General features: G+C 41.3%; 2 protein-coding genes across 4 annotated transcripts in view; one reads left to right on the top strand and one right to left on the bottom strand.

Annotated features, from left to right (window-relative positions):
- The first annotated feature begins 2065 nt into the window (after window positions 1-2065).
- On the top strand, window positions 2066-12917 carry CUNH1orf146 (chromosome unknown C1orf146 homolog). Its single transcript, XM_052735688.1, has 6 exons — window positions 2066-2215; window positions 3408-3518; window positions 7720-7813; window positions 9549-9717; window positions 10089-10167; window positions 11491-12917. Exons 2-6 carry the CDS (start codon window positions 3450-3452, stop codon window positions 11632-11634), a joined length of 555 nt encoding a protein of 184 aa, XP_052591648.1. The 5' UTR covers window positions 2066-2215; window positions 3408-3449; the 3' UTR covers window positions 11635-12917.
- Window positions 12918-13046: 129 nt separating this feature from the next.
- Glmn (glomulin, FKBP associated protein) overlaps window positions 13047-23325 on the bottom strand; it is a 38595-nt gene continuing 28316 nt past the window's right edge. For 2 of the 3 annotated variants that reach the window (XM_052735685.1, XM_052735686.1), the window contains exons 15-19: window positions 23138-23244; window positions 22450-22513; window positions 14383-14506; window positions 13479-13561; window positions 13047-13209 (exon numbers count right to left, since the gene is read on the bottom strand). In XM_052735685.1, the coding sequence (XP_052591645.1) occupies window positions 13078-13209; window positions 13479-13561; window positions 14383-14506; window positions 22450-22513; window positions 23138-23244 (510 nt within the window). In that variant the 3' untranslated portion in view covers window positions 13047-13077. The remainder of the gene's footprint in view (window positions 13210-13478; window positions 13562-14382; window positions 14507-22449; window positions 22514-23137; window positions 23245-23325) is intronic. The other variant, XM_052735687.1, reaches the window with a different exon arrangement.

Consider the following 23325-nt stretch of genomic DNA (forward strand, 5'->3'; position numbering starts at 1 on the left):
TTCTTTTTGTCAGCCGATGAACTGCGGCACTAGCCTTCGCTGTTCACTGGACCTTTGCGCAGAGCTGGGTCTGCGGCTGCGCAAAGGCCAAAGCCCGGCATGCACCGCGGCGGGGGCGGCCCAGGAGCCCCGCGGAGCTCAGGCTGGAGGAGCGGACCGGGCCTCAGGTGCGTGTGCAGCGCTGCAGACGGCGCCCCGTCTCTCCAGTTGTTTCCTGTGTGGCGGTGTTTCCTCGACGCACAGACGTCTTTACTTCCGGGCTTGGTGGCCTGAGGGGACCTCCCCTTCCTCCCTTCCTCCCCTTCCTGTCTCCCCTTCCTCCCCTTCCTGTCTCCCCTGCCTCCCCTGCCTCCCCTTCCTGTCTCCCCTGCCTCCCCTGCCTCCCCTGTCTCCCCTTCCTCCCCTTCCTCTCTTCCTCCCCTTCTCCCCTTCCTGTCTCCCCTGTCTCCCCTGCCTCCCCTTCCTCCCCTTCCTGTCTCCCCTGCCTCCCCTGCCTCCCCTTCCTCCCCTTCCTGTCTCCCCTGCCTCCCCTGCCTCCCCTGCCTCCCCTTCCTGTCTCCCCTGCCTCCCCTTCCTGTCTCCCCTGCCTCCCCTTCCTGTCTCCCCTTCCTCCCCTGCCTCCCCTTCCTCCCCTTCCTGTCTCCCCTTCCTCCCCTGCCTCCCCTGCCTCCCCTTCCTCTCTTCCTCCCCTGCCTCCCCTGGAGGGGGCCTGGCGGCAAACTTGCACCTCGGGCCTGTCGGGAGTCCTGCGAGTTTATGTTTTATCTGCTTCACCCATCGATCTTTATCTAAAGTCTAGGGGATAGGAGACACCATGAAGATCCCGTGGGTCACAGGAGCAGGGAGGATGATTCACCGGAAATCACTGTGCAACATTAAACGTAGTTAAGTTTAAGAACATTCTCAATCTTGGGGAAAAAAAACAAAACAAAACAAAACTGGAGCAACCAAAGATCAGGCCGAGAGGACATTGAGTCTGGGTTTTTTGGTTTCTTTTAATTTTTGTGCGTTGGAATTCTGCCTTCACGTACGTCTGTGTACACGTGCTGGGAACTGAAGCCCTCCGGAAGAGCAGCCAGTACTCTTAACCACTGAGCCATCCATCCCTCTAGCACTATGGGTCTAAGTTTTCGTTTTCAGAAGAGGAAGTAGGCCAGCTCTAGGTGATTTGGCCAAAGTTAAGTAGCTCCGGAGCAAGTGAGCACTTGCCTTGACTGATAGCCTACTTTTTCCCGTGGAAATACTGAGGAAACATTGCTTTCCTAGCCCTAGTTTTCTGATTTCTAACCCTCAACAGTGCACCTTTGGGAAATCACTGACCCCGATTCTTCTCCCACTGTTCAAAATCACTCCCATACAGTTTGTTTTCAAAACTAAGAATAAGGGTGTGAAGGATTAAACAAATGTACCCGTTACTGATACACATCAGTCAGGGCTCAAAATTTAACTATAAGCATTGCCGCGTATGTGTTGTTTGGGCGTATTTTTAATTAACTGCTGTTGGGCACATTGCATTGTGCGTGGTGGGGGCAGGGAGGTGAATGTACTTTGTTCACCATGTACCAAATGCTGGGTAAGGTGTACCAGGAAATGTCTTTCCTCTCAGAGAAGTAGTTTGTCATTCACTCCTTCATGCAATAAATGAGGACATTATGGAGCAGCTGGTTTTAACTCAGCAGGAAGAACTTGCTAATTATTAGAGCTGTTCAAAAGTAGAAGAGACTGCCTTGGGAGATACTAACTCACCCTCACCCAAAGTGACTTTCATTCACATTAGTTGGTTTCTAAATTTTGCTTTGAACTACTTCTGTATTAGGTAACATGTGGAATGTAAGTTTGTATGGTTTAGCTGGTGAAATAAAATACACCTCTAAACAGTCTTGTTCAGAAAATATGCTAGTGCTCAGTAGAGTAAGGCACATTCTGAACAAGTCTCATTTCGTTTGGAGGGTTATTTTCTTGGAGTAGACAGAATTTTTCAGAAGCTTTGAAGGAAAAGTATTTTCTTTTAACTGAATTTTTTTATTTATTATCCTATAGATTTATTATTTGGAGGCTGGAGAGAATGTACTTTATTGGCTCAGCAATTAAGAGCACTGGCTGCTTTTCCAGAGAACCTTCGTTCAATTCGAAGCACCCATATGGCAGCTCACAGCTGTCTGTAACTCCAGTTCCAGGAGGTCTGACGCCCTCTTCTGGCCTCTGTGGCCACTAGGTACACCTGTGGTGCATAATCATTCATACAGGCAAAAGACCCATACACAGAAAATAAAAACAATTCTTTTGAAAATATTATTTTCAGTTTTGCATAAGGTATGTGGGTATGTGCACGTGCATGCTGCTGCCCAAAGAGACCAGAGACGTGAGACCCTCTTGGAGATGGAGTCATACTAGTTTCTAGCCACAGCTGTGACTTCAGGGAGTAAAACTCAGGCCCTCTACAGATTAATACACACTTTCAACTATTGAGCCATCTTTTCAGTCCTGAGTAAGCTATCTTGAAAACATTGAGATTTATGTAAATTATAAATAAGGTAGAGTATGCCCAGTGTAGTGGTTTGAATGAGAATGGCATGCTTGAGCATTTGAGACCTCAAAGCTTGCCCCCTAGTGACCACTTCCTCCGGTGAAGCCACACCCACTGCCACAAGGCCACACCTCCTAAGAGTGCCACTCCCTGTGAGCCTGTGGGGGCCAATTTTATTCAAACCACCGCGGTTTGTTCATTTGTTTTTCCATTCAAACTGTTCCACTCACCTTTGGCATTTCATTGGCCTCCTCTGCCACTATACTATAGAATTCAGAATTGCTTATAGAAGGTAAAGGACTCCTGTACACTGATTCCCTTCCTACATCACAACTGACTGTGTGCTCAGAGGTCATCTGGCCTTTGCCCCGTGACCCTATGTGTATGGGCTTAAGAGCTGTTGCCAGAAGACGCTAATGCTGGAGATGCTCTGGTGTTGTTACTATGGGTAAAAACCGTCCTTTCTCCAGGTTTACATCTCTATTTGTATCCTGGTATGTGTAGGCTAACTTCCTGGTTTACAAGTGGATAAAACAGTTGTTAACACAAGTCATCTTTTCTTTAGGTTAGTGCTCTAGGAGCAATTGCTTCTAAATGTGAGAAGAAAGCTAAAGAGCCAGATATGGTGGTCCACACCTGTAATCTCAGCACCTGGAAGGTGAGGGAGGAAGATGAGTGAGTTTGAGACCAACCTAGGCTGTGTGGGACCCTGACTTAAAACAAAAAAAAAAACCACAATTAATTAGTAAAACATAGGATCAGAGTAGCCAGATGTGCAGCCAAACGTGTCCATTGTCTGGCTTTGATGTTTTAGTGCTGTCTTATATTTATTTACTCATCAAACATTTCTGTGTGTTTTCTTTGTTCTTCATTTTATCAGATTGTGGCACAGTTGGAATCTGGGCTCCTCCAACGGCATACCATGGATGCAAGTGGAGGAAAGGAAAGAATAAAATGGACAACCACCATTATTATCAGCTCATCTCTTAAGGTAAAGGGTGTTTAGAACATTGATCTTCATTTACAAATCTTAGAGCGCCTCATATAAGACTGTATTTTGAAAGATCTTTGGCTTAAGTATTCACAGTTATGGGAACAGGAAGGAAAAATGCTAAATGTATTTCAAAGTTAGTTATATATGTTTTGCCATCACATTCAAAACCCCATTTTCCTAAATGTTTGAAAGTTGGAAATGTTCTAGTGTCCATCTTAGGTAGGGTCTCATTAGCTTGGGCTTCAAACTTGCTGTGGAGCTGAAGATGGGATTTCTCACCCTCCTGCCCTCAACCTCCCGTGTGTAGTGAGTACAGGTGTGTGCTTCTGTTTTCGGCCCTGTGCTCTTAGATTTCCTTTATTGCCTCTTTAAAAAAATGGCTGGTTGTTCATTTACTAATTTTTACTCTTGTGTTTATTCATTTATTTTTCTGAGACAGGGTCTCATGTAGCTGAGCCCAGCCTCCCGCTTGCTGTAACTGAGGAAGGCCTTCAGCTCCTGAGCTGGTCCTCCTGCCACTACATCCCAAGTGCTGGGGATAGGCGTGTGCGGCCATGTCTTGCTAGTGTATTCTGATTTTGAGTACATCAGTACACTAAATGTTCATTAGGTCAGAGCCTGCGTGATCTGGTCATCTCAGCGCGTTAAGAGATGTTCAATGTTTCAAATGCATTTTTTGTGTTATTTGCCAAAAAGATCCTAAGTAATGAATCTTCGTGGTTCTTTGTTAAAAGAGTCGATTCTCATTTGCTGACATTTTATTTTTGAGTCTTTATTTACTAAAGATCAGGCTGTGGTTCTCTCTTGTGTTTTTGCCCAGAGTTGACTTGTTTGCTGTTGTAGTCTGCCCTCGTCCTGCAGTCCTTACATGCATATGTAGCTTATAAGTAAAGGTTTAAAGACATTTCCCTGGACTGGGAAAGTTGTCTAGTTTTAGAGCACTCACCTACCATTTACAAAAAGCCCTGGGTTCAAGCCGTTAAGCTGGAAAAAATATGGGAAAGGGGTGCAAGGTTAAGTTAAGTTAGTGCTCCTAATCTCTGAAGAATTGTAGAAAAAGAATGGTTTCCTTCTCTGTTAAGTTTTATACTTCGTTGAGAATATATTTTCATAAGTTATGTATTTGTAAACATCACATCATAGAGATTAAATTTGTTAGGTTGAGCTCTGAAATTTGCCATTTCCATGGGGAAGATTTCCATATTGGAATTCTTTTTATTTTCAAATTAACTCTTGATCACATGAGAGATGTTTTCTGTTTCTGTTTAAATCTGTATTTCCTTTCATGTGAGAATTTCTAGATACTAGTTTTGAAGAATATTGCTAGATATTGTACATTCAGGGTGGTTATTATAGTTTTTATTTGTGATGTATAAACAAAATGAAGCTCGTTTTTTTTGGGGGGGGTGGGTGGGGCATTTCAAGACAGGGTTTCTCTGTGTAGCCCTGGCTGTCCTGGAACTCGCTCTGTAGACCAGGCTGGACTTGAACTCACAGAGATCCACCTGCCTCTACCTCCCAAGTACTGGGATTAAAGGCGTGCGCTACCACTGCTTACCTGATATATTCCTTTTTTAATTTTAAAGATATGATTACCACTTTAGGTAGTTTTGCTGGCTCTTACATATCTGTTGCACCCTTCTGTATTTTTTCTAGTTCTTTGCTAAAAATTTCAACATCTTTCATCTTGAATATAGAAAACAGACCTATTTTGAGATATGTATGTGGACCCATTTTTATTAGCTACTATTTATGGTGGTTCTCTTTCATGTAAACTGACCTCTGGCCAGTGTGTATGTATGTGTGTATGTGTTGTAATTTATATTTTAAAAATGGTACAAGTAATTTGAGGTCTATGATATATTTAGAAGAATATGCTCTTATTCTGCAAAGGCCTTTATTCTGTAATAATAGATGCTCTGTTTGTCAGGCAAGACAGAAAATTTCATTTAAGATGAATAACGCATTTAATATAAATCCCAAATATTATATAAGATATTTTTTAAATAACATCACCAAACAAGTCAATGGTAGAGCACGTGTGCAAAGCTCCTGATTTGATTTCTAGCTCTGGAAACAAACTTTATATTTGTAATTCAAATTTAACTGAGTGTTATTTTCTTTTGCTAAATTTGGCAAACTAAGCCATGTATTATCAGTTAACCTACAGTGTACATCTAGAATGGTACTAATTACAAGAGAATTGGGAAGCAGACACTCAGTTTCCTTCCGTAATCGGCTTTGAGAAGCCCTGATTGAGAAATGCTTCTCCAAGGTGCTGTAAGTACTAGCAATTCAGCATCACCTTAATCCAGTGCCAGGGACTGAAGTGGTTTGCGCGGGTTGTATCCCTGGGAGAGCTGCTCTACTTTTGTCAAAAGCTCTACTCGGCTTCCCCTCTGTCCTTCTTGAATTGGCAGGTGCCCTTGGGGAAGAAATGGCCTAAATGCTGGGGTCATATCTTTGAATTTCTGTATAGATCTTGGCCTTATAATTTCTCGATATCCTGCTAGTTCTTTGATGCATTTGTACAGATTTGTTTTCAAACTGTCGTTTTTCAAGTTGCTTCAGCAGGAGAGTTGACCTAAATTACTGAACCTGCTATTGCTGGAAGCAGTGTACAATTTAAAAACCACACAAGAAAGGGCCATGGTTGAACTCCAGGACAAAGCCTCAGTAACATAAAACACTCTCTCTTTAGGAAGGAAAGGAACGTATATTTTAGACTACGTGTTTAAATTATATTGTTCTGGAGGAAAATATAAAGTCAGTTTAGGTAAGGGGTGTGTGTGTGTATGTATGTGTACATGTGTGTGGGTGCAAATACCTGTATACACATGTACAGAGGCCAGAGGAGGGTGTCATGTGTCCTGCTCTACCTTCCCTTCCTTATTCTCTTAAGACAGAGTCTCTCACTGAGTCTGGAGCTAGGCTAGTGGCCAGCAAGTCCAGCACTTGGTGTAGCCGTGGCTGACTTTCCAGATGACTTCTAGGGATTTGAACTTGGTCCCTGATGCTTGCCCAGGAAGTGCTTACTAGTTGAGCTATCCCCCAGCATCTAGGTAATGGATTTTTTTCTTAATATAGAGGCTAACAAGCTTGAGTTCTAGTATATATATTAACCACTTAGGTTTTAGCTCTTTGACTGATATGATCTAGTATTTTAGGTAGAATAGTAAATAAGGTAATTATTTTTAATGGTAATACTTAAACCGGAATACAGTAATGCTGCCTTTGTATGTTTTCTGGCTCACCTACGGTAAATGTAAACACATGAACTAGGAAATTGGTTGTCATCTATGGGATATCTGTGTGTAATATGTGGGCCTCTCAGCCATCTAAGAAGTAACTCCCAGCTTCTTCCACAGTTACTCACTAATGCATGTAAGAACCCATTGCCAGATCGTTTCTTAAAAAGAATTTTCCCAAAAGCCAGGAAAATGGTCTGAAACAGCCCCTGTTTCTGCTGTTAGGAGTCCTACAAGAGGACTAAGCTACACAGCTGTCACATATATGCAGAGGGCCTAGGTCAGTCTCATGCAGGCTTCTGGTTGTCAGTTCAGTCTCTGCAAGCCCCTGTGAGCCCGGGTTAGTTGATTGTGTGGGTTTTCTTGTAGTGTCCTCAACCCCTCTGGCTCTTTTCCTGGATGGAGGGGATGGGGGGATGGGGGGAGGAGGGAGACAGACTGCGAGGGGAGAGATGGCGGGGGGGGGGGGGGAGGCTATGGCTGGGATGTAAAATAAGTAGATGAATTAAAAAGTAAATAAATAAATTCCCTGTGGGGCAGTGGTAACACATGCCTTTAATCCCAGCACTGGGGTAGGGGTGGGGGCAGACGGATTTCTGAGGCCATCCTGGTCTACAGAGAGTTCCAGGACAGCCAGAGCTACACAAAAAAACCTGTCTTGAAAAGACAAGACAAAACGAAACAAAATAAAACAAAAATTTTCCCTCGATTCTCATAGTTTTTAACTCTTCATTTTTATTTAGCTCCCTGTTTTTTGTCTCTACTAGGAATGGTCTCACTCCTCCTTTTCAGTCTTTTTGCCCCAGAGAGTAGATTTGTTTCTTTGGTGACAAATCTTTTAAGTGGAACAGTGATAAAACAAACCATTAAACACTTATAATTTTGTATTAGCTGTAATAAAAATCATTTCAGGCATGTCTTATGTTTGTGTTTCTGAAAATTCTTTTAAGACTTGCGAAATTGCAACTGCCCTAGAGACTCGAAGCCACAAGGTTCGGTATTCAGATACATTGGAAAGAGGATCGATGGTATTCTCTCTCTCTGGTACTGTATACTTGTAATTGCCCTTACTTAAGTTCCTTTTAAATATGTGGATGGACATGCTAATTTTTAAAATTCAGTAGCAATATAATAGCTTAATGTGTGATCTTTTGGAAGAGTAAATGGGCTGCATTTTGCATTTGCTGCAAAAGCAGCCCATATGACCAGCTGTAGGATACGGCCCTTTAGGAAATGGAGTCTGGTAGAGGATGGAAAAAGTACTTGCTTTGGAACTGAGGTGAAAATAGAAAAGTCCCCTTGTCTAACAACGAACATAAATTGTTAACAGAGGCCAGCAGTGTGCCTTGGCCAAACTTACATACCCAGACCAATATATGATGTTTCCCCATTAGTTTTATTTACTGAAAAAAAAAATTGAAGAACTTTCTGGGGAAAAATAAATGTTCCAAAAATTCTAAAATTGTGTGTGAGTCATAGGCAAAGTACAGGATTAAATTAGGCTAAGAAGGTGCTGGGAATATGGAAGGATAGCTCCATCTGTGCTTGGGAAGTAACAGAAGTGATAAAAGGGTGGGGGAGGGGAGGCTTCTCAGTCTGTGTATGGTCACATACAAGCCAGTGATCCCAGTGCAGGCTGCTCAAGGCCAGCCTGGACCACACAGTGAGACCATCTCACAGTAAGAAAGAAAGAGAAGATTCTGTTAGGTTTACCACTCTAGCAGAGATTTTGGAAGGCAGGTGCTTTCCAAGTCATTTAGAAAGAAAGACCTTTATGCTGAAAATTACCCAAGTCTAAAATCATTCCTCTTGGCTGAATAGAAAACACTCCAGAGAGAAAGAAGTCAAATATTCTTGGTGACTTTATTTTAGTTATCATCTGTGTGTTTAACCCTCTGACAAGCCTCACAAAGAATTTCTCATGTTCTGGAGGAAAATGAGGATCAGAGGTTATGTAAAATGTACAAATGCATCTAGCCACTGTGTAATCACCTGCTGCTGTCTCTGGAGTGTCTTACCTCCTGACAGCTATAACTAACCCCTCATTGTGAAGACTTGGTCCCATTCCAGACACCAGGTATCTGCTCATTTGGGTATTTTAATTTACATGATTCCTGAGCTTCTGGGAAGGTTTCTTCAACATAAAATTATTGAAAATTTTCTTTAAACTACCTTTCTCATTGATTTCTAGCTTTTGAAATTCAATACACGATCTTCTGAGTTGCTGAACACATGGAGTGCTTGTAAGGTGGTGGGTGTGGGGAGGACATGACGCCTTCCCAGACGCTTATCCCTGGTTGTTTCTCTCTATCCTTTGGAACAGCCTTCTAATAAGCCAGGAAATGTTTTCAGAAATATCTTTAGTATGAAATACTTTTGAGACAAGTTCTTATTATATATCTTGGCTGGTACTATAGCCCAGGATGGCTTTGGACTCACGACAATTCTCCTGTCTCAGTGTTCCATATGCTGAGATTGTAGATGTGCACTACCACACCTGGCTTGAAAGGTTTACTTTTAAAATAGACTTAATCTTTTAATTAAAATTAGGCATCACATTTATGTGCTCAGAGCCTTGACAGAAAACAAAAATTACTGGCCAGTGTTTTTCCTTTAAATTTTTACAATAGTCGTTCTGCTATGAAGAACATGTCAAAGAATTGCCCAAACCATCTTGTTATATAGGGAGTATAACAAATTTTATTCCTTATGAGTCCCTGCTCAGATTGAGCTTATGAAAATTCACTTTGTGTGACTACATTATATTCACCTTTCCTAGGAGCTGCATTTTTATTGATGGATGCTAAAGAATGTCTGATGTCAGCTGAGGAAATATTTCTAACCAAAATTGACAAGTTCATTAGCATTCACCAGAATAGTTTTTTGGTTCTGTTTGCCCCACTCCATGGGCCTGAAGAATGGAATCTCATGTTCAGAATTCAGCAGAGGTATGGAAGCAAAACACAGCCCAGTTTTGTTTTTTGTTTTGTTTTTTTACACTGCTTTGTTTACTTCAGTTCTCAATGCTTGTAGGCAGTTTTGTTTTGCTAGAAGGTAAACTTTATAACCTGTCAAATATAATCAGATAGGGCAGACAACTGTTCCTCAAGTCAAGGTGACTAGAGTTAATTTGATGATAGACCTATTCTACAAATGCAAACCAAAGTGAGCACTGAATTCTGGTTACACAGCCACCTCAGATCTCCTAAGGCACAATGCAGGATGTGATTGGATGAGCATGGGACAGTAGAGCTCGGTCTCTCCTTGTCCTGCTGATGACAGCAAATGTGAGTCAGTTTCTTAACCAATTTCTTTTCAGATTCTTGGGCAGTAACTTACGAATACTTCCTGTACACAACACAGTAAATGCTGTTGACCTTATGTGCACTATTGCTAAGGTAAGTCACCTGGGGGATAATTACATAATTTCTTCCACCCCTTGCTCCCTTAAAGCCCTCCCACACACCCCCATTTTCTTTCAAATTTATGGCCTTTTTCTTTAGTTGTTACATGTGTGTGTTCCTAAATACATAAGTATAACCCATTCAGTCCCTTTAATGTTACTTGTATGTGTATGATTTCCAGGCTGACCACTTATTATTAGATAACCAGTATGAGGGTTTTCCCTGGAAAAGATTTTTCTCATCTCAGCGTCCCAAGTTGCCTGTAGTTCCCTGTCTAGGTTTGGGGCCTCGTGAGCTTTCCCCTTCCATGCTAGCATACCTGTTGATGTCTTCTCTTTGAGGTCATGTGTAGGCCGCCATGTTGATGAGACTTCATGGATATAGCTTCTGACATTTCTAGGAGACACATTCTCACAACAAACTCCCCATTCTTTTGGTTCTTACAAAATCTTCCTGACCCCTTTTGCTACAATGATCCCTCAGTTAGCTACAGGAGTTGTGTTGTAGTTGTATCATTTAGAACTAGGTTCCACAACTCTGCATCTAATCAGTTGTGGTTTTCTGCAATGATGTCTTGCCTTTTGTAAAGAGAAGTCTCCTTGATGTGGGGCGAGAACTAATCTGTGGAAAGGACAAATATTTAAAGTGTAGTTAGGTATTATGCTGGTTTAGTAAAGTGGTGGTTGTAGGTTTTCCTCCAAGATTCATGACTTCACTAGTCCTGGGTAGTTGGCTAAGTTCCTAGTAGCCTGCATGATTTCCCTCTTGTTGAACAGGTCTTAAGTCTAATTAGAGTTATTGGTTCCTGCTAAGATATGAGTGCCCCTACTGTACTTTATGGTTATCAAGTCATGCTGGTCATTGTTGTGGTTCATAGGCATCATAACTAGGTAGAATTGTTGGTTGCTTCTCTCATTTGGAAGCTTGCATGGCATCTTCTGCTACCATGAACTAGTTCTTAGGAAAGCTTTCAAGTCCACTCCAGCTCTGGGCCTCAAGACCCAGTGTCAGAATTGCGTGGTACCTTCAGCAATAGGGACTTACCTTCCACATGTGGGGCAACCAAGGGCAGTGGCCATAGCCTATAGTGTTTGGGAATCTCTTGGACATCCCTGACCAACAACTCAAAAGAAGACTTCTTAGACCTAGTGTTGGGGGTTTTGTTAGATGGTTTATGGCTCTTGGAAGCATTGAGGGGATCCCCATCAAGTGAGAGGATCCAAGGCATGCCACCACTCCAGTAGAATGAATTTTTAAATATATAATCCTACAGAAATACGGTTTCTGTAAATGTTACATGCTTACATTTTCTTTCAGACTACCTCCAAACCAACCATAGACAGTATCTGCTATAGAATGATAACAACCAAAGCTTACATCATAGAGCAAAGCCCTGTTTGGAGGACACTCCAAAAGATAAAACTCAGTACTGATTCAGTTAGTCCAAATTCAGAGTGTTGATCATAAGTGTTCTTTTAGAAAACTATCAAAATAATTAAACTTATTAAATTATAATGTCCAAATGTCTATTTAAGGGCATTTATATTTAAAATAAAATGTATACATTTAAACATGATTTTATTTTGGGAGTTTGGTTTTGATTCCTTTAATGTTTTGGAGTATAGCTGCGTGGGACAGTGCTACCCTGGCATATATAGGCCCATGTTATAAACACCATGGAAAAACAAAGAGAAAATACTTGGTGCATACAGTAAAACTCATAGTTTCTCTCTCTCTCTCTTTTTTTTTGTTTGTTTTGTTTTTTTTAAGACAGTTTCTCTGTAATAGCCCTGGCTGTCCTGGAACTCACTCTGTAGACAAGGCTGGCCTCAAACTCACCGAGATCTACCTGCCTCTGCCTCCTGAGTGCTAGGATTAAAGGTGTGCGCCACCACCACCTGGCCTAAACTCATAGTTTCTTAATGATACCAAGTTGGATGCTCAAATCTAGTAAGAAATGGAAGCACAGAATTGACTAGTTGGACTAAAGGAAAAGCCGTGTACATTTGGGTTTTCTTTCTTTTTTTTTTTTTTTTTTGGTTTTTCGAGACAGGGTCTCTCTGTGTAGCTTTGCGCCTTTCCTGGAACTCACTTGGTAGTCCAGGCTGGCCTCGAACTCACAGAGATCCGCCTGGCTCTGCCTCCCGAGTGCTGGGATTAAAGGCGTGCGCCACCACCACCTGGCCACATTTGGGTTTTCTAATCTCTGCAGGCACTTTCATATTTAGCTGCTGGAGATACCTTTTTAAGTCTCTTGAGACAGGATTTCACGTGATAACGCTGGTTTTTAATTCTCCTGCCTCTACCTCCCAATGCACTACAGGCACCGGGTATTTTGTAAGCTTGCTTCTAAGGCATGAAAAGGGAGGAAAGTTAAAGAAACCAGTCAGCTGTTCTGAAGTCAAAATGTCTACATTTCCAGTGGTGTGGTGTCCAGCTCGACAGTAGGCGCTCCAGTGTTAAAAAGCACCCAAAAAGCAGAAAGTGTATCTGGTTTTTTTAAAATATAAATTCACAAGTATGTGGATGAATACAGCATTTTGACTACATTTTTTGATGTTATAAAACAAATTACTTTGTATTGGATCTTCTAAAGTAGTACTTTTTTTAAAAAAATTATTTTATGTGTATGGATGTTTTGCCTGCATGCATGTATGTATACAACATAGGTGCCTGGTGCCCATGGAGGTCACATCCTCTGCATCTGGAGTTATAGACAGTTGAGAGCCTCCATGTGGGTGCTGAGAACTCTACCCATGTCCTCCAGAAGAGCAGGAAGTGCTCTTAACCACTGAGCCATCTCTCCAGGCTTTTTAAAGCAAAGACTATTTACTACTGATCCATGTATCGGAAATTGACAAGCCCCTAAAATATACTGGAAAACATCATCTTATTGGTTTTTATTTATGAACAAAACTTGTACTTTATTCCAACACTTTCTTCAGAGGTAGACTTTGTTTTGATTTCAATGAGTTCTTCTGCTCGAGCCAGAACACTTTCAATCAAGTCAAATGTGAAAAGAGCTGAATGTAGGACCTGAAATGCCAGAAAAGAGCATCACTGTTACCATAATTAGTCTTTTTGAGAGAGGGTCTTGTGAAGTAGACCAGACTAGCCGACAACTTGCAATCCTCCTGTGTCAGTCTCCCCACTGCTGGGGTTCTAGGCCTACGTACACACACACACACACACACACACACACACACACACACACACACACACACATCTGTGTCATTAATGCTGCTTCTAAAACAATGCACAGAACAGACCTCAGACTGGATGTAGCTTAAAATTTTGGGAGTTACCTTAAGTTGCATCTCAGGAGGCATAGAAGGGATCTCTTCTCCACCTACAGTCACAGAGCAGACACCTTTACACATCGAGGCTGCTATAAAGGAAGAAAAAAAACATTTCACATTTAGCCACTACAGCAGTTCTCAGAGTTTCAGCACTTTGTATGTGTGTGGTGCTGGGAAATGAAATCCAGGGTCTTGAACATACTAGGCAAATGCTTTACTGCTGAGCTGATCCCCAACTCTCAGATTTTAGTACATGTCTTTATTTATTTTGTGTTTATGTGTGGCATGGTACATGTGTGGGGGTCACAGGACAACCTGAAGGAATTGGTTTTCTTCTTCCACCACGTGGGTCCCAGAGACTGAACTTAGGTTTGGGGCTTGACAGATGAGTCACCTTGTCATCTTTCAGATTTTAATAATACATTTTCAAGCTACTTTAATCTTACTAATTTTAAAATATGTGTCAGTGAGGTAACACCTTATAGAATATTTGTTGTAAACAAAATCAAACACTAGAACTATGCAACATGTGAACTGATTCTTTATAAAAAACAGCTTTATTGGCTAAGAATCATTTTAATTAATTAGTTTAATTAATAGCTTTCATTTTTATATAAGGTGAACATATACTAAAATGAGATAGTTTGGGACTGGAGAAAAGGCTCAGTGGCTAAGAGCACTTACTACTCTAACAGAACCTGGGGTGTTTCCCAGCACACACATGGAGGGCTAAAGGCATCTGTAACTCCATTTCCAAGTGATCCAACACTTTCTTCTGACTTTTGTGGGCTCATACATACATATGGTACACACAAATACACTCAGGCACATACACATGTTTAAAAACAATATGATTATTTCAGAATTTGAATTTTAGACCTAATGGAAAATAAAACTGCATGCTACCAACCTTGGCTATTTTGTTGGCTGTTTTTGATTTCTGCTTCATAATGTGCTTTTGACATATTAAGTCCTATATGAAGTGGCTTTAAAAAGTTATTTTCAATCTTTCCAAGTTCTGTCCATAATCCAGTCTGTTCAGAAGATTTAATGAACAAATTAGTTACTTGGTTCAGCACATACAGGATGCCTTCTGTTAATAAACATGCGCTAGCTGGGAGAAAAAATGACTGTACCATGGTCCTGCTCTTTAAGCCACTATTAACATCAAGTTATGGTGTCAGTCATAAGAACCCACTAAAACAGAAGTGTACAGCACACTGCTCATCACTATTCTGCTTGAATAACTACTGGTTTTGAGGTCTGTGACAAAATTAACCAGGAACATCCTATCACTTTCCATCTCCTACAAACCATCTCCACGGTGGCTCTACTTTAAGTCGGCCTCATCACTGGATGTATTACTTGGAGTGCTTGGCTATGGGTCACATTCCAGAAGATTTGTTCTCTTTCCTACTAATGGAGACTTTTAAAACTAAATTAATTTGTGTTTCTTGATGGCCAAGGCAGATGGTCAGTTTAGCATTTTGTCATGTATCTGAGAAGTTTTCATGTCAAGATCATTTACAACTGTGGTACAAAGAAGGGAGGGGGCAGTAATGAAGTTTTTAACTTAATTAAAAAAAGAGAGAGAGATAAATGCAAAATATTGATGGTATAAGACTTCCAGGTCTTATACACCAGAAAATACAGTTTATATAGGGAATTCAGTTATCCTTAACCATATCAATGAGATGGAACACACTTACTCTATAATGAGTTTATAGGGACCCTGTGAGTGAAAGTAAGATACCCGTGTAACAACTGATAATAATGACTCCACACATCTTTTCCCTGAGAAATCTTTGTAGCACTCATACATTGTTGGCAGGAATGTTCACTTGTCCAGCCACTATAGAAATTGGTATCAACGTTTCTCAAAAAAACTAAAAATAGAACATGAATCAAAGCTAGCATAGGTAGTGATTCCCACACACCCAGGTACACGATGCACTATTCCCAATACCCAAGTTACAGCCCCAACCTCGGTGCCCACAACACAGGACGGGAAGGAGAGTGTGGTGTGCACATAATCGGGTATTATTCTGTCATAAGGAGTCAAAGTGCCACTTCAGAAAAATGGGTGAAACTGAAGTTAACTTTATGTGAAATACGATACTCGGACATTATCTCTCATATGTAGAATCCAGGCTTTTTTTTTTCTCTTTCTAAGAAAAAGACATGAAAATAGAAGAGGGAATATTTGAGAGAAGGACTGATGGGAGGGAGGGAGAGAGGGAAGGAGGGAGGGAGCAGGCACAGAGTGTGAAGGGAAGTTCACCGTGATGGAAGTATTCTAATGCCTCTGTGAAAATGTCACAATGAAACCCATTATTAGTCAAATAACATATGCTAGTAAAAAGACAAAAAAAAAAACCCTATCTTTTAAAAAACTTCTCTTATACTGCTGGAAAATGCAGAGGTCTAAGTAAAACTAGATATGAATTCAAACTTCAAAAATATGCCTATCAGTTCATTCAACATCTGTGGATTTATTCTGGGAAAACAAAGATGTATTTTGTAATGATTGCATTGGAGAGGTGCCTTTACAAACAATGTTCAATGAAAAAGAATGCAAGAATATGTTTCATAACAGGAAAATGTTAAGTTGTCGTATATTCACATAATGGAAAACTACATAGACATTAAATTTTTTCTTGAGTAAATATTGTTGAATGGGAGAAACTTTATATAGCATGACTTCATTCTCATTTAAAAGAGAAAAATGTGGCAGAGCACCCAGAGAGTATAATATCAACAAGGGGTGATGGGCCTGTGATTCCTGCTTTTATTTATTTATTTTGTAAATTTACTTTGTGTGTGCATGAATGAGGACAGGTGCTGTGCCATGGTGCCAATGTGGAGGTCAAAAAGGACAATTTTGTGGCACAGGCCTTTAATCCCAGCACTTGGGAGGCAGAGGCAGGCGGATCTATGAGTTTGAGGCCAGCCTGGTCTACAGAGGGAGTTCCAGTACAGACAAGGCTACACAACACACACACACACACACACACACACACACACACACACACACACACACACACACACACACACACACACCAGACAACTAGAGTTGATTCTTCTCTCGACACTTTGTGGGATCCAGAGGTTGAACTCAGATGGTCAGGCCTATGTGCAGGCACCTCCACCCGCCAAGCCGTTTCTCCTACGCACATATGTAGTGTGTGTGACATGTGCACACCTCAGCCCTGTGTGGAGGTCGGAGGACAGCTCTGCCCTGTTGACTCTCTTCCCACGTTAGGCTGAGTCGGGGCCACCTTTCCACCTCTGTTACTCATTGTCTCTGGTGGGGTCATCTTGTTTGTAAACAGAGGACCTGTTTTAGTATTACGGTTTTTAATGTGCTTTTAGGGGCTTTTATGTTTGCGCATACAACTCACGTGCTACCACTGTTCTCATGTCTGTTTCCACCTCTCTCCATCTAGTCCTTTCTTGTCAGCTCCTGTCTCTGTATCTGTTCCCTTTTAAATAACTTTCCCTCTTCTGTTACCTGTAAGCTAAAAGCACAACTCACCAGAACTGCTACTTTCAAGGCTGATTAGGTCGTTAATGACAATCAAATCCATTGCATACATGAAGAACACCCTTAACACTTCTTTTTTCAAATGTGTATGAGGTATTTTTTTTAAATATATGTCTGTGTACCATATGTGTGCCTCATGCACAGAGGGGCGAGAAGAGAGCATTGGATCTCTTGGAACTGGAGTGGGTGCTGGGAATCAAACCCAGGTCCTTCACAAGAGTAGCCAGTCCTCTCAACCACTGAGCCGTCTCTCAAGTTCCCATAGGGAACACTCTGTAACCTACACTTAGCTTTATCAAAAGGAAATAACTTCCCATATTTATATAAAAGAAAATATTAGTTATGGTTGAAGTCCCTTTTACTCAAGAGGTAGCCATGAGCTAACACTTCAGGTGTTTAACATTTTTTATGTCTATATCACTTAATATAAAACATTATATATATAAATGTTTGAAGGATGTTGGCAAGTTACAGGCCAGCCAGAGCCACATAGTGAGAACCACACTTGAAACAAAAATCAAAATAAACAGTGAGTTGTAACTGGCTGGATCTTACTAGGTTGTCCTAGAAGAGCAAGGATGGAAGTGGGCGTCTGGATGCTAGCCCCCACCTTTGCTCTCAAGCACCCTCCAGAACTAAGCAGACTTCCTGAGCACACATACCTTCCCACAGGGAAATCCTGACAATCCTGTTGTCCTGATGTCCATGCAAGACAAATTCTAGCTGGAATTCACAACCTGGCCTGTTTGCCCTCCCCCTTCAACCAATACAAGGGTCTTATAATCTCAGAATTTGTGATCATTGTTGGCTACATAGTGAGTTCCGGGCCAGCAGGGACAACTTGAGACCCTGTCTAAAAACAACAACAACAAAAACAACAGGCCAGCAAGAAGGCTCAGTGGGTTAAGGCCTTCACTGCCAACCCCAACTATCTGAGTTTGATCCTGAGACCTACATCCCAAAAGTTGTCCTGACTTCCACTGGTGTGGGACTCCCAGCAGTGGGAGCAGGTGCTATCTCTTAACGCTTTGGCTGGCTTTTGGGAACCTATTCCTCATACTGGGTCACCTTGCCCAGCCTTAATACAAGGGGAAGAGCTTAGTCCTACCTCAACTTGATATGCCATGCTTTGTTGATACCCTTGGGAGGCCTGCCCCTTTCTGAACAGAAACAGAGGAGTGGATGGGGTGGGGGGCGGGGGGTAAAGGGAGGGAATGAGAGGAGAGGAGAGAGGGGAGAGGGGAAACTGCAGTTGGGATGTAAAACAAATGAGTAATTTAATTACAAAACCATGAACTTACAAATAACAAAAAAGGTATAACTGTAAAAATACTCCAGTTTCTTTTTCTTTGCCAACCTCGCCTCCCAAAAGCTGTAATTACAGGCATGAGCTATGGCATCAAGCTAAGGGCAATAATTTATTTTAATTTGTAGACCATAACATTAAAACATTGACTAATAAAAACACCCTTCAAAATTAGGCTAAAGAAAAGTTCTTTCACATGCTGTTCAGCATAATTCCAGTCTCTCCGATAATGAACTATACTGTTTTTAGAAGCATGTAGGAGTCAAGATGCTATGGAGGTAAAAATATATTCTTTGTCTTACATGAAAGTTACCAGATCTTTTTTAAAACACAAAAGAAGTTTAAGATTTCTTTCATCTTTGATGTTAAAAAAGTAACAAGATTTTTACAATGTTTATAAAGATTGAACTTTCGAAGTCCTCACAATTGTCTGCCTTTCATTTCATATCCATGTCACTGATTTAGCAATTCTGAACTTTTCTGTTTTCTATCTTAACTATGCGTTAAAAATTCACTGGAGCCTACCCAACCCCACTAGACCTTTCTACACCACAGTGAAATAGCTTCTGGAACAGGTAGGAACCTTACAAGCACAGAGTCAACCATAATGAAAGGAAGAAATGGAAAAGGGCATGGCTATGTCCCCCTCTTGGCCCTTCTCCTAACATAAGGCCCTATTTATTAAATGGTATCACAGAACCTTTACCCTTCAATAGTAAGGGATGTCCACCACCGTTAGCCACGTGGCTTCACAGATTATGCAGTGGGGATGTTTCATTTCATTTCACTTCTTTATTGTGGTGCTAAGGATTGAATCCAAGACCTCATGACAGACAATTATTCGGCCACTGAGCTACAATTCCAGTCCTGGCACATTTTAATTCTGAATAAACAGGCATTAGAAAACATCCGAGTGAAGCATGCAGAAGGTAAGCAACAGCACAGTTACAGCTCTCTTTTGGAATAAACTTGTGATTCCAAACAAGTGACAACCATCTAAAGAAACCCAACAATAGAGAATGTGAGCTGTAAAAGTTAGAGATGGGAAATACTCGTCTGTAAGAGTCTAAAAATGACAGGAGACTGAGTGTGGGAGAAAGCGCTGAGGACATGCAGGGAGCTAAGAGTGGGAGAAGAAAGGCAAGGAGAACTTAGGAAAGTGAGAGCTGGCTGTGACTCCAGCTGGTCAGAAAGAAAGGTTATTACTCATGAACTGCTTTATTGTCTTTAGAATAGAGTGGCTTTCTATCTCTTCCTGTGTGCCTTTCTGACTTTCTAGTTTTTCATCTTGTAGCACACCTAAATGGGCAAAACCAGGAACTGGTAGGGTTCCTCTGAGTAAAATGCCCACAATTCAGCATCAACACAGAATCACTTTGTAACCTGTACGACAAGCCAGAACAGCACTTCTTGCTTCCCACTGCAGGCTGGCCTGGAACTTGTGACCCTCCCCAGCCCTGAAAGTGCCACTTTACAGAGGAGTCACACCTAGACGTAAGCTGTCAGTGACTTGTTAACCACAGTGGCTAAATTTGCTTTTCCTCACTGTAACTGTTCTTAGGAATGTTTCCATTACAGACAGGCTGTCAAGCTGCATACAAGGCATCAATCTGGCAATTTAGGACTTCCATTAATCATTTCCCTGGTATGGTGGCATACAGCACAAAACAAATAAAAACCAGTATTTGGTTCCTATGGGGAAAAAAACAAACCATCAAATAAGGCAGCCCTCTAAGTGGGTATTCTTTCTTCATTATAAAATGCCCACACCAAAGTGTTGTAAGACATTACCTACAGGAGTCAAAACAGACGTTGCCTTCCTTCTCTAAGCAGGGACTTCTGACCCTGTGTTAGGCTGTACTCTACACCAAGGACATCTGTCACTCCTAATCAGTGAGGTTCCTTTGTGTCAAGCAAATCACATCACCTTGTGTATGTTCAGCCTTCCTGATTACGACAAGGTTAAACTCATACCTTCCCTAAGGACACCTGCCAAGGGCCCGAGGCCCAGTGCTGCTCAATATACATTGTATTTTTTCTGTTCTTAGGAGTCAGGAGTTACTTTAATTTCAGAAGTTTACATGGAGTCATAGCCAATTTCTATTACTTTCTACCCTTGAGCAAATTACTGATCCTTCCTGTGAGAGAAGGGTTAATGAGAAGGGAAACAGAGTAGTTTTCTTTCAGCACTGTGAAGAATGACATACGGCACCTGGCCAGGACAGTGGCCACCTCTGTCAGTGAGTGGTAGACCAGAGAGAAGAACATATGGGCACATCTGCCATGATGGCAGATGTGATACACAGCTGGGTAAAACAGATCTACACAGCCTCCCAAACTCAACCACTGTACACTTAAAACCTGTGCACTTCATCTATGTAAACTCACTTAGAAGAAAAACTGCTGACAAATGTTTAACTCTGCCTGATGAAATACATGCTGAAATACTGGGACCAAATATACTGATGTCTATAGTTACCACTGAAATGCATCAAAAATTATAACGAGAGCTGGGCAGTGGTGGTGCACTCCTTTAATCCTAACACCAGGAGGCAGAGACAGGTGGATCTCTGTGAGTTCAAGGCCAGCCTGGTTTACAGAGCGGGTTCTAGAATAGACAAGGCTACACAGAGAGACCCTGTCTTGAAAAAGAAAAACAATCCACCTCACCCCCCCAAAAAAACGAGAACCTGAGAGGAGAGAGATGCATGAGGAGTCAAGTGGGATAGGTGGGTCTGACAAATGAACGCCTGCTGTTAAGTTCTTTCAGTTTTGCTGGATATTCCAATTTTTTTCCACAATAAAAAAATCGCCGGGCGGTGGTGGCGCACGCCTTTAATCCCAGCACTCGGGAGGCAGAGCCAGGCGGATCTCTGTGAGTTCGAGGCCAGCCTGGGCTACCAAGTGAGTTCCAGGACAGGCGCAAAGCTACACAGAGAAACCCTGTCTCGAAAAACCAAAAAAAAAAAAAAAATCATCTAGTTTAGACTAAGTCAGCATGAATAACAGGCCAAAGTACTGAGTCCACTCTGAGTCCACTAGGTCTACTGAAGGTCCTGCTGCTCCTCAGACTCCTCATCCTAAGTGTGACTTACTTAGTAATAAAGACCTCTGGCACTTTTATGTGAAACTTAATTACTTTCAGTCTTCCTATCACTTTTTAAAAAGAGAAATCCATACAAACATGATTCATGTGGTTACAAGTAATAGGATAGCAATTATTAGAATGGAGTAGGCAGAAAGGAGCTTAAACGTAAATGTGATTTTACTGTATGACATCTCCCTCAAATAGTTTTCTATTTATTGAATACTTCTAATGAAGTGCTATTAAAAAAATCCGACTACCTACACACCATTCAAAAAGTTCTGTGAACAAACTCATTTGTCATGTCTGAGGTGATATGTGATAATTTTATCTCATATAGCTCTGATTAAAACCCTGACCTATATACGAGTAGAAGAGCCTGAGTAAGAGGTTCATGTGTTTGTGGAGCTCCAGAGGGTCAATTAACACATGACCTGTAACTTATCCACCAAGAGGGCTTTTTGTGTAATTGGACACATAAGCTCACAGGGAGTGGCACTGTTAGGAGGTGTGGCTTTGTTGGAGTAGGTATGACCTTGTTGGAGGACATGTGTCACTATGGAGGCAGGCTTGAGGTCTCATATATGCTCAAGCCATGCCCAGTGTCTCAGTTCACTTCCTGTTGCCTGGGAATCAAAGATGTAGGACTCTTAGCTCTGTCTCCAGCACCATGCCTGCCTGCATGCCACCATGTTTCCCTCCATGATGATAATGAACTCAACCTCTGAAACTAAGCCTGCCATTAAATGTTTTCCTTTATAAGAGTTGTCATGGTCATGGTGTCTCTTCAAGCAAGAGAAACCCCAACTAAGACAAGGGCCTAGCAATACTTCCTGCAAGAGAGCAGAGACAGAGCAGGAAAACAGGTTAGATGTGAAAAGCTAAGTGTGCCTGGGAACTGACAACAGGTGTCAGAATAAGTACCTAAGTTTATAGCTGGATAAAAATAATAAATGCTGGCTTAGGATAGTAATCAAGAAAAGCTGAAAAACTTAGACGTTCTGAATATACTCACAGGTTCTTTTCTAAATAGTTCACTTACTTGATTGTCATTTTCATTATCTTTGATAACCAAATACCTCAATAAATTTAATGAAGCCATAATCCTGTTAATTAAAAGATAATTTGTTATTTTCAGTATAGATTTATGTAATCAACAACTGCAATATATATAAAGCAAGTTAAAAGCTTGGAAATGCTGCTGTTAACACATTTGCCCGTGGAGACTACCCCACCCGTCTGTGGAGTGGCTCAGCTCACCCCTGTCTAGTCTAAGTTCATAAGCTGAGCGTTACCCCTGCGCCCCAGAGACAGCCCCACTGTGCTCCAGACCATCAGTCCTTGTGTTCTTTGTTTATAAATACAGCTTTTCTCCACATCCATTCTAATGCACCAAAATTAAAAGTATATGTTCTATATGGGAAAAAAATGGACCTGAAAAATAAAGTCCAAATACATAATCCCTTTATAAACTGTTTTTGTGAGACTCTTAAATTTTAGTCACAAATGCTGTGGTTTCAAATCTCTATGTAATGCTGAGTACCTCAAAGATAGAAAATCAGTCAGCCACTGTCCTTGAGAGAAGAGGTTTTGTTTCTATGTAAGTCACTGAGCAACAAAGAGGAAAAGCTTACATACATTTATGAACTAAATACAGATCATAAAGTCACAGGAAAACATTTTCTTAGTTTAAGAAGTTTTCTTTTAGAACCCTAGTGGTGGTCCCTCACCTGTCTGAGTTCTGTAGTAAATCTGTTTCAGCACCCTCAGGGAGAAACAGTACCAAGTCCAACAGAGAAATCAGCTGTGGTCCTGAAAACCATTTGTTACATGTTTTCTGAAAAGCAAAAGAAAGATTATGAAAAGTTTATGTGATAGCATCATAAACCTTATATATTATAATAAGATGATATTACAA

This window comes from Peromyscus californicus, unplaced genomic scaffold, assembly GCF_007827085.1.
Source record: "Peromyscus californicus insignis strain IS unplaced genomic scaffold, ASM782708v3 Scaffold_13__1_contigs__length_99412109, whole genome shotgun sequence".
Classification (NCBI taxonomy): Eukaryota; Metazoa; Chordata; class Mammalia; order Rodentia; family Cricetidae; genus Peromyscus; species Peromyscus californicus.